Source organism: Rana temporaria, chromosome 4 (genome assembly GCF_905171775.1).
Source record: "Rana temporaria chromosome 4, aRanTem1.1, whole genome shotgun sequence".
Lineage (NCBI taxonomy): Eukaryota > Metazoa > Chordata > Amphibia > Anura > Ranidae > Rana > Rana temporaria.
Window position 1 is genome coordinate 423,822,487 of NC_053492.1, and position 12,242 is coordinate 423,834,728.

A 12,242-nucleotide genomic window follows, 5' to 3' on the forward strand; every position below is an offset into this window, starting at 1 on the left:
GATGAAGGTTCAGAGTTTGACAATTTGTATCCATCATCATCTATTGCTGCTGATGGACTCTAACACTCAGCATGCTTTGCCTGTGACTTAAAACTATATTTCTGTATAGGCTAAAGTCTAGACTAAAAAGTTTTTTTTTGCCTTACTTATCTTTTATTTTGAAATTTACCGTACCAGTAGCTTCTGCATTCCCACCCTAGGCTTATACTCGAGTCAATATGTTTTCCATTTTTTTTTGTGGTAAAATTAGGTGCCTCGGCTTATACTCGGGTCGGCTTATACTCAAGTATATACGGTACTCATGAAATAAAAATGTTTATAATAGTGTCTTGTTGCTCTCCAGCTGTATGCTTCACTCAAAATCCCAAAATCCTCTCATAGAATTAAATTTTACCCTCAAAAGTTGCATAAAAGTCATTACTGTATGTTGGTCCGTCTTTGCATAGGGACAACGAGTCACATCCAAGTCGCACCCATCCAAAGTTGTGTTAAAGTTGTGTCAAAGTTGTGTCAAAGTTGCAAAGTCATGCAACTTTGGAGTATTACAAGTGTAAATGGAAACCTAAAGTGAACACGTTCTCCATTTTAAACTCTGAAAAGTCCTGCTCAAAGACACCCTGTCAGGGAACAAATAATGTAAATAAAGGTGCCCTGCAAAAGAAGACACTGCATACTCACCCCTCTGGTAGTCTGTGCCTCCTACCTTCCCGCTGTTTCAGTGCTGCAATCTCTGCCTGCCCTTATCTTCAACATTTGACACTTCCAGGAGTGGTGAAACTTTGTTAAATGGTCCCATCCTTAGACCCCTATGTCATTTAAAAATACAGATTCTGCACAGACTGAGGGATGGTAGGACACAGGAGGTTGCAAGAGAGAGAAAAATATACAAAGGGGATACTAAATGCAAAAAGGCAGCCGATCACTTTGCAAGGGAAATTGCACTTTTCAAGGGAATTTACCTCAGAGCTTGGTGAATGTGGTGAAGTTTCACTTTGTAAAGAATACACAATCAGATGCAAGGGAAAAAATATATATTTTTGCTTGCACATGATTGGATAATGGACATCAGCAGAGCTTAACCTTATTCATTAAGCTGTGGGGCAAATCTTGCAAGCTGCAACTTCCCTTGCAAAATCAACAGCCTAATAAATAAATGAGTACTCCCGCCCTATGGGGACAAATGTTACAGCTGTCTTTATAACCCAAAATGGATATGAGATTATAAAAAATTATATACAGTGGTGTAGCGCCACTATATACATAAAAATCAACAGGCTATTTGCCTTTAGTAATTCAATTCCAATGTCTTCTTTTTCAGTGCACCTTTGTTTTCATTATGTTTACCATGACAGGCAGGGCAGCCATCACAAAATTACCCCTTACACAGCTTTAGGCAGGACCTCCCAGGAGCAGAGAACCGGGGGGGGGGCCCTCCTCTCCTCCTGCCGCGAGATGATAAGCGGGGGGGGGTGGGGGGTTGGTGCTGACGAACAAAACAAAGTCAAGTCCAGTCTTCTCTTCTCTCTCCTGCCGCGAGTTAAAGGTGGGGGGAGTCAGACAAAATAAATAAATAACTAAAAATGTAAAAAAAAACGGGGGCGGGCCCCTGCTGCGAGTTTCTAAAGGTGGGGGGTTAAACAAAAAAAAACGGGAGGGGGGTGTTTGGCGGGCCCCTTACAGGTGTAATGCCTGTACCCCCTGATGGTTAAGACATGTCACCTTGTCGATGCAGGGCAAAGTGAAAGTGTCTCTGTGTTAAAGGCCGGGGGGCAGGGGGGAAGAGGTGACAGAGATAGAGAAGACATATGCCTCTAACGCGTGTCATGCGATGTGTCAAAACCTCTCCCTTCTCCAGGCGTGTTCTTTGTTCCAAAATATTCAGACATAACTTCATTATACGATGTTTTATTCTTCCAACGATTATGACAGCTAGACAGTTTATGCTTACATTGTTACGTTGTTACAGACATCATGGCAGGGTGGCAATTCAGAAACAGGAATTAGATGTTACATCTTTGGGTTCCAACTCCCATCTCATCTGCAGAGTCCGATGACCCCGAGACCCCCGTGGGTCAGGTGACCCTGAGGATTCCTTCCTACTATGCTTACCACGTGTACATTTATACAGGTTTAACAGCTAACTAAGCACAATTGGCTTGTTTCCAAAGAAGGTTGCGATGAGCTTTAACGCCCACTTATGTATATTTAACTAACATCTCCACCCACCTTCTTGACGTAGGACCTTCAAGAATAGATGTGGCCTATGCTATAACACCTGTTCTGTCGTCATAACTAACCTTGTTTGCCCTCAAAGCTACCATGTCTAAACCAAATGCTTCAGAGACCTTTATAACATAATATCAATACATTTAAAATCTAACACTCTGGAATGGCATCCCCCAACCTCTTGATACTCATTTGGATTCATGAATGTCTTTTCTGGTTGTGTTAGCGAATACAATACTCCCTTGGTAAAGTTACAGTATTTTTAGCCAATTGCTAGGCCCTGGCACCATCCATCACACGGGAGAAGATCACAAATTCCCCCATTCCCAAAACTGCTTGGTATTAATTCTTGTTGACTGTGGAAGAGCTGTGCGGAAGTACCGGTAATCTGAGAATAAGGGGGTCAGGGGCCCTTTTCAGAGACATTGTCATTGTGCCCGTTTGTTCAAAGTGTCAGTGTCCTTTTAACTGCAGACAGCACAAGATAGCTCCTATTACCAGGGAAAGCCTCTTTTGTACCTCTCTGTGATTTATTTCATTTTGGTATTGTGGCATTGGAATTTTGTCAGCTTTGATTGTTATGCTACACAAATAAACAGTGCTTTAAGAGTACTTAAAACTTGCAAACAATAATGACATACTACCTTTTTCAAGCATAAACAACGTGTGGCTGAAACGATTGACATCTCGCTGTATTATGTCCACATTGAGGCTTTCGAATGAGGTGAGTCTCCACTCTGCCGACAGCCTTGCCCATTCTTCTTTGGCTTCCCAAAGGAGCTTCCTCAAACTCAAATCAGACTCAACCTCTGCAAGTTCGCCATTGACCATCTGGGTGGTGATGGCATCTCCAGAGCTCTTCTGCGATAGCAACACATCCAATAACCTTGCCTTCATCTGAGTGATTGAACTGCCAAACCGCTCCTGGTATGAGGAGTAATATTTGGCCTTGTTGGCAATAACTTCAAACTCTTCCAACAAGTTGACGATTACTTCTTTGGCTTCCAGAGGGAAAGTGTCAACTTCTAGAAGTATTGGGTTCCTTACCTACCAATATAAACAGATTTTAAATCCACAACAATAGTGGTGGTATCATTGTCAGTTACAACCATGTGTACAAACATCTGTGTTCACATACAGTGCCTTGAAAAAGTATTCATACCCTTTGAAATGTTCCACATTTTGTCATGTTACAACCAAAAACGTAAATGTATTTTATTGGCATTTTATGTGATAGACCAACACAACATGGCGCATAATTGTAAAGTGGAAGGAAAATGATAAATGTTTTTCATTATTTCTTTACAAATAAATATGTGAAAAGTGTGGCATTAATTTGTATTCGGCCCCCTTTCCTCTGATGCCCTTAACAAAAATCTAGTGGAACCAATTGCTATCAGAAGTCACCTAATCAGTCAATAGAGTCCACCTGTATGTAATTGTATCTCAGTATAAATACAGCTGTTCTGTGAAGCCCTCAGAGGTTTGTTAGAAAACCTTAGTAAACAAACAGCATCATGAAGGTTAAGGAACACACCAGACAGGACAGGGATAAAAATGTGGAGAAGTTTAAAGCAGGGTTAGGTTATAAAAAAAAAACTCCAAGCTTTGAACATCTCAAGGAGAACTGTTCAATCCATCATCCAAAAATGGAAAGAGTATGGCACAACTGCAAACCTACCAAGACATGGCCGTCCACCTAAACTGACAGGCCAGGCAAGGAGATCATTAATCAGAGAAGCAGCCAAGAGGCTCATGGTAACTCTGGAGAAGCTGCAGATATCCACAGCTCAGATGGGAGAATCTGTCCACAAGACAAATATAAGTTGTGCGCTCCACAAATCTGGCCTTTATGGAAGAGTGGCAAGAAGAAAGATATTGTTGAAAGAAAGCCAGAAGAAGTCCCATTTGCAGTTTGGGAGAAGCCATGTGGGAGACACAGCAAACATGTGGAAGAAGGTGCTCTGGTCAGATGAGACCAAAATTGAACTTTTTGGCCTAAAAGCAAAACCCTATAAGTGGCAGAAAACTAACACTGCACATCACCCTGAACACACCATCCAACAATGGTGGTGGCAGCATCATGTTGTGGGGATGCTTTTCTTCAGAAGGGACAGGGAAGCTGGTCAGAGTTGATGGGGAGATGGATGGAGCCAAATACAGGGCAATCTTAGAAGAAAACCTGTTAGAGTCTGCAAAAGACTTGAAACTGGGGCAGAGGTTCACCTTTCAGCAGGACAACAACCCTAAACATACAGCCAGAGCTACAATGGAATGGTTTAGATCAGGGGTCTCCAAACTTTCTAAATGAACGGCCAGCTTACAGTCTATTAGGCTTTAGCTGGCATGTTTAGAAAATGCAATGCTGTCAATGGAAGTAAGCAATACCCCATCTTTGTTTTTAATAGGGGGAATAGCAACCCATTGCTGGCATCAGTGGCAGTAATAGCGCCCCTTTGTTGGTGTCATTGGGATGAATTACTGACATTAGTGAGAGGAATAGTGCCCCAAGGGCCAGATACCCAGTAACCAGATACCCTGTAATGCAGGGTAACATACAACATACAGCTGATGAGTGAGCAAAGTATTATAGTGGCGCATGACTGTAGGTGGGTGTAGAGCTAATGGAATTGGGAGATCGGAGAAGGCGGGGATCATTCAGAATAAGCAAGTGCAGGCTGAAGGCAGAAAGAGGACTATTGGTTACTTTGATCCAAGGGGGAGCATTGGGCATGCACAGTTGTAGTGAAGGTACAGGGTGACATTGGCATGCTGCTGGGTGATGCAAGTTGGACAGGAGGCTGCTGTGGAAGGCAACTTGCCCCCCACAGACACACACACTTTTACCCCTTGCAATTTCACAGCTCTACCAACCCCCCCATCCCCCCTTCATCCTCCAACTGGGTCCTCCCAGCACATCCATGTCATGTTTCTTTCTTAAATCAGATATTTTTTATTTTGGTCAATATAAAGGTAAGAAACTACCAGTACTTCCTATGATTATCAAGCCACAACTCCCAGTGCCCATTCACCATTTAGCCAGCAGACTCACTACCTGCCTGTCACGCTGCATCCCTTCTCAATTCTCCCTACATTGACTGCACACGGCCCTTCAAAATCCTAGATTTTTGTTGTATAAAATATTCCTCTTTAGATTTTAGTTATGTAAAACCACTTCTAATATCAGCTTTATGAAGCAATAAGACCCATCCAGGATTAGAGTCAGCTGTGCTATTTTGTTAAAAAAAAATGTTTAAAGATGATTTATAATTTTTATCTTAATTTCTAGATTGGTAAAAAAATCTTTATTAAGTCTCCATCTTTAGGGGGTATTAGAATGCAGGGGAAATTCAAATATAATGCAAAACATTTTCCTGATTGGGTGAGGTTATACTGCTACAAATTTTAGTTTTAGTTTTTAGGGAAATACACAGTGCGTGTTAAAGTAGAACCAGCACTTGCTAAATATGATACGTTCAACTTTCCTTTCTGAGCTATAATCTGCTTTATAGCAGCCTCTGCCTTCAGAAAACCCTTTCATGGAATGCTTGTACCACACTGAGCATTACTGTACATGCACAACACCAGTGCAGGCAATGAACTTACTTTGATCTTGAAATCCATTAACTCAAAGTGCAAGTTAGAAATATACTTGTCCAAATCCCCGCTGAACTTCACAATGTCCTCATCCTTCTTAGCTTCGCAGTAGAGAACCATGGATTTCAGCTGCTGAAAGCAGGGAGTTAGGCTCTGATACATCGCCGTTTCCTCTGAAGGGATGTTGATACCATAGTCTTTAGCAACAGAGTACAGCTGGATGATGGTATTATATTGTTTCTCAAAGGCAGGAAGGTCCGAAGAGATCTGTCCCAGGAACGTCAAGTGCTCCACGAACTCTTCCACATTGGTCAGCACCAGGTTTAGCCTTTGCAATGACTTATGTATGACCTGGAAGAGAGTAAAGATATGTTCACAATATAGTAGGAAAATAAATATAACGGCCCGGATTCAAGTGGGACTTACGCCGGCGTATCTTCTTATACGCCGCGTAAGTCCACGGATGCGCCGTCGTATCTATGCGCCTAATTCACAGTACAAGATACGCCTGAATTTTGACTTCCTACGACCGACGTAAGTCTCCTACGCCGTCGTATCTTGGGTGCAGATTTACGCTGGCCGCTAGGGGCGCTTCCATTGATTTACGATCGAATATGTAAATGAGCAAGATACGCCGATTCACGAACTTACTTACGCCCATCGCAGTAATCTACGCCATTTACGTAAGGCGTATGTCCGGCGTAAGTTTACCCCTCATAAAGCAGGGGTAAGTCATGTTAAGGTGTGGACGTCGGAAACGTCAGAACAGCCGTCGTATTTCACGTCGTTTACGTAAGTCGTACGTGAATTGGGCTGGGCGTAGGTTACGTTCACGTCGTACGCATTGACCCGTCTTATCTTAGGGAGTATATGCGACGTGATGCTGAGCATGCGCGCGCATGCGCCGTTCGTATGGCCATGCATTTACATGGGGTCACGATTCATTATAATACAACACGCCCACTACCCGCCTACTTTGAATTAGGTGGGCTTACGCCGGCCTATTTATGTTATGCTGGCGTAAATATGGGAGCGAGTGCTTTGTGAATACTCGGCTTGCCCCTCAATGTTACGTCGGCGTAGCGCTTATGAGATGCGCTACGCCGGAACAAAGATGCGCCGAGCTACGTGAATCTGGGCCAACATGTCAGCTTGGAGACCTAGTTTACCTTGTATGTATTTTTGATTGGTAGCATATTTGTAACTAAGAGTCTATGATGAAAAGTAGGAGCAGTAGCCAATTACTAATTCGTGTAATTTATACATTTTGATAAGGTAGCTTCAGGCTGGGTTCACACTGATCCGACAAACGCTCCGACATTGGGAGCTCATGTCGCATGACGTGTGAAAATTAATGTTTCCCTATGAGAGCTGTCTTAACTGGTCCGACTTTGGTCCAACTTTTTATTTATTTTTTAAAGGTAAATTTTTTTTTTTTTTTTTTTACGTACAAAACATACAATACAACAAACACAGATACGGAGCCAACATCGCCCATTACATTATTTCACAAAACTCTGGTAGCTGGTACACATTGAGCACATTCATAGAAACATACAGAAAATAAGGGGAGAGAAACAATAAAACTATCAATTTACTCACTCATGTCTACACAACAGGCAGAGGTATCAGTCAAATTTCAAGGAGCAGGTGGTATGGTGCTTTCGGAGTCAACCCAAGAGCCCCAAACCTTCAAGAGTTTTTTGGACACCCTCTGGCCTCATATGTCAACTTATACAGCGGTATAGCATGATTAATGGTGGTGAGCCAGAAGTCAATGGTAGGTAGGGATGGAGACTTCAAGTGGAAGGTTATAGACTTCTTAGCATAAAACAATACTATCCGTAGGAAGGTTTGCGTATTCTTAGATATACTCTCGTCATCAATATGGCCCAGTAAACACCTCAGGGGATTACATATATTGGGTATCTGCATCAGCAAACTAATGAAGGCCGTGACCTCCGACCAGAACTTCCTAATCGGAGCACACTCCCACATTAAGTGAAAAAACATGCCATCAGCCACGCTGCATTAGGAGCATAGCGCCAAGGGGATTCTGTTCAGCTTAAACAATAAGCATGGTGTAAAATAGGATTTGTATAACAGTTTGGTCTGTATTACCTTGTCACGGAAAGAAATGACTGAGGGGACCTGGAGGGGCAATACCTCCTGCTAGATGTCCTCCGTCAGCTCAGGGATGTCGGCTCTCCAGCTAGCATCCGCTTTGCTCAGCCTTAGAGTCGTAGTGTGCAGGAGAGACCCATAATATGTGGAGACTAAGTTGGCGTGAGAGGAGTCAGTTAGCAACCGTTCCAGCGGGGAGAGCTGGATGACTATGTTACGAAGGCCAAACTGCGTTGCTGCAGTGTGGCGTATCTGCAAGTAAAGGAAGTAAGCTGTGCGTGGCAGATTATAGTCTCTACGAAATTCATCAAAAGGAAGAAACACGTTGTCTGAGAACTGATGAAAAATAGTTTTCACCCCCCTTTTAGACCAATATCCCCCATCCGATCTAAGGAAAAATTCCGGGAGATTCAGATTCCCCCATTGTGGAGTGTTCGGGGAGTATGTATTACTGCCGGAGGGGGTTTGCAATTTAGTGAGTTTAAGAATTCGTAGAGTCATTGCCATAATACTCATCCCCTCCCGCCCTCTAAGGGACATACGATGAATCAAATTTTGCAGGGATTCATAAGAGGTAGAAATGGCTTCATTATTGGCTTCGGGGTAAAACCACCAATGTGCCAATTGTGAGGCAATATAATAAGTTTGGAGACAGGGCAAGGCCAATTCAACCTCCAGTACTGGTAACTGAAGGGTGTCTTTGGCAATCCTGACTGCCCCCCCCCCCCCTTCCACAAAAAGGAGGTAAGGATGGAGTCTATTTCTTTGAATTTATTTTTAGTGACATATACTGGCAAATTACCCAAAACATATAGAAATCGTGGCAGAAAATCATCTTTAAAATATTAATCCTACCCATTAAGTGGAAGATTGGCCCAGGTTTTGAAAGTAGATTTCATGCTCTCTATAAGGGGGTCCAAATTAATTTTAATGTAAGAGGCCATGGGGTATTGTATCATGACTCCAAATTATCGGAAGGAGCTAACTATCTGCAGTGGGCAAGAGGGTGGTAACCGGACCAATGTTGCCTGGTCAATCATAAGCAAAATGGACTTGTCCCAATTAACCTGGAATCCAGAAAATTGGCCAAACCTCCCAATGAGGTCCAGCAGGGCCGGGAGGGACGACTGGGGGTCCGACAAGTATATTAACATGTCATCAGCATAGAGAGATACCTTCTCCCCTAGACCCCCAATCGTCAGTCCCACGACCGCCCCCGCAAGATCTCACCAACGCTACCAGAGGCTCTATCGCCAGCGCAAATAGCAGTGGCGACAGAGGACACCCATGCCTGGTGCCTCTCTTTATCGGAAAGGGGTCAGATATGGCTGCGTTCACTCTTAGTCTAGCAGTGGGTTTTAAGTAAAGCAGCTGCACCCACCTGATAAAGGTATTGCCGAAACCAAACTTCGCCAAGACCTCCAGCAGATAAGGCCATTCGACCGAGTCAAATGCTTTATGTGCATCTAAAGACAAAACGGCCCTGGAGCCCATCTCATCATGGGTGGCCTGCAGATTGGTAAATAGTCTACGTTGATGGAGGTCAATCGCCCCGGGATGAACCCAGTTTGGTCTGCACCAATAATGGTAGTAATGACTGTGTTCAGTCGCCGGGCGAGCACCTTTGCTAAAATTTTGAAATCCAAATTGATGAGTGAGATCGGCCTGTAAGATTCACAAAGGAGGTGATCCTTATGTGGCTTAGGAAGGAGGACAATCAGCGCCTCTGACATAGAAGGCTGTAGGTGGCCCGTTTTTATAGCAAAATCATACACCCTGCCCAGGTGAGGCACAAGCAGATCCTTGTATTGCATATACCACTCGATGGGGAAACCATCCAATCCCGGTGTTTTGTTTCTGGCAAAGGATTGGATAGCCTCCCCAATTTCCTCAGCCGTCAGAGGAGCATCAAGGAGTGTCGCCTGTTGGGTCTGAAGCCTAGGCAGTGAGATTTCAGATAGATAGTCATCCAATTCCACAATCGTGTAATGTGCTCTAGTAGCATAAAGGGAGGAATACAAAGTGACAAAAGCATCCATGATCTCCTCATTTTGTTTTACCACAATTCCCCCTGAATTCTTAATCCTAGGTATGCTACAAGGCTGGTAATCCTGTCTGGAGAGATACGCCAGCAGCATTTTTATCACCAAACTCAAAGATCCACTGATTCTGATACAGCAGCTTCTTCTAAGTACGCTCCGAAAGCACCAGGTCCAGTTCCCTGGTCCCATGCTTCCAGGCGGCCAATGGCCGCAGCAAAAGAGCCACGTGTGGTGGCCTTAAAGGCGTCCCAAACCACCGGAACGGAGGCGCTCTGCTTGTTAGTTACCCAGTAAGATCCCATCTCTGTCATACACTGGTTCACCACAACCTGATCCGCCAACCATAGCGAGCTCAACCTCCATACCGATAGGAGGAGGGGGAGGTGCCCAGGGCGAGGTCCACCAGCAAAGGGGCTACTTTGGTCCAACTTTTATTCTACTTCAGCACATTGAATATCAATAAAGTTGGATCAAAGTAGGATCCTTGTCCTTACCATCCAACATTTGACATCCAACATGGTGATTACAGCAGCAGTAAAATACATTTATCTCACACTAGGATTGTTTTGATTGGTCAAAGAATAAGTCAGACTATCACAGAGTTGGATCAAAGTAGTATCCTGTTCATTCAAGTCAGATGGATGTCGGACCAATGTAGGATCGATGTAGGACTGATGTCGCAGAGCAAAGTAGGATGAAAGTCGTATGACTGTCGTTTAGTATCAGTGTGAACCCAGCCTCAATCCATTTTGTGTCCATCATCATAGACTGATTTAAATATTGGGTAACTTTATAAGCATAGAATGTTATTCCCCTGCACAGTGGTGCTCAGACTGAAATAAGGAGGGAAAAGCACTAGGATTCGATCAGGTGTACTGCATTTATGTGTAAGTAGTAGTTAGTGAGGTCCCTCCCCTGGGTGGGTATAGGGGGTGGAGTATGCTTGGTCCGCTTGCTCCACCGATCTTGATTTCATGAAATGTCTCAGACTAATCTCCTTAGATCTCTACCAAATGCCTTAAAAACTCTATGCACCAATACCTTATTTGAAACGCTATGCATGGACCAAACTCCAATCCATGATTCAATATCCCTACTTTACTCTATCTTAACCAATCAGGTCCAACAACTAGAGTTACCATTCTTGCACAAATGGGAGAAAGACCTCAAATATATGTTTACACAAGCCTGAAAACACTCCATCGTTCTTATTGTACACAAAGCTTTCCTGGCCAACAAATACCAAGAGAGTGGATATAAACTACTGACACTCTGGTACAGGACACCACAGATACTGCACCAGATATACCCCCAGGTCTCCCAACTATGTTGACGTTGTGAAGCAGAGTATACATTTGTCCATAACTTTTAGGGCCTAGCATTGACTACAGCATTTCTGGAATACCGTTAGATAACATGACAGGAGTACCTCTGGTAAACAAACCTTCATGCCGCGTACACATGATCTTTTTTCGGCATGAAAAAAAACGACTTTTTTAAAAACGTCATTTAAAATGATCGTGTGTGGGCTTCACATCGTTTTTCGGCTTCTGAAAAACGACCAAAAAACAAATCGAACATGCTGTATTTTTTCACGTCGTTTTTTAAAATGTCGTTTTTCGTGTTGTTAAAAATGATCGTGTGTGGGCAAAAACGACGTTTTAAACCCGCGCATGCCCAGAAGCAAGTTATGAGACAGGAGCGCACGTTCTGGTAAAACTACCATTCATAATGGAGTAAGCACATTCATCACGCTGTAACAGACAAAAAAGCACGAATCGTCTTTTACTAACAAGGAATCAGCTAAAAGCAGCCCAAAGGCGAATAGAACTTCCCCTTTAGAGTGCCGTTGTACGTCACCGCTCTTTGTTTATCATTTTTCAAAAACGATGGTGTGTGGGCAACATCGTTTTTAATGATGAAGTTGGAAAAACTTTGTTTTTTGGACATGCTGAAAAACAACGTTGTTTTTTCATGCCGAAAAACGATCGTGTGTACGCGGCATTACAGTCTGCAAAAGACTTAAGACTGGGACGGAGGTTAACCTTCCAGCAGGACAACGACCCTAAACATATTCATGTGTTAGAATGGCCCAGTCAAAGCATAGATCTAAATCCAATTGAGAATATGTGGCAAGAGTTGAAAATTGCTGTTTACAGATACTCTCCATTCAATCTGACAGAGCTTGAGCTATTTTGCAAAGAAGAATGGGCAAAGACTTGCAGCTGCAATTGCAGCAAAAGGTGGTTCTAC

At 43.3% G+C, this 12,242-nt stretch overlaps 1 protein-coding gene across 1 annotated transcript in view; it reads right to left on the reverse strand.

The window, feature by feature from the left end:
- DNAH14 (dynein axonemal heavy chain 14) overlaps window positions 1–12,242 on the reverse strand; it is a 340,790-nt gene that overhangs the window by 224,652 nt on the left and 103,896 nt on the right. Inside the window, 2 exon segments of the mRNA XM_040347836.1 lie at window positions 2,871–3,273; window positions 5,833–6,174. Coding sequence (XP_040203770.1) covers window positions 2,871–3,273; window positions 5,833–6,174 — 745 coding nt within the window.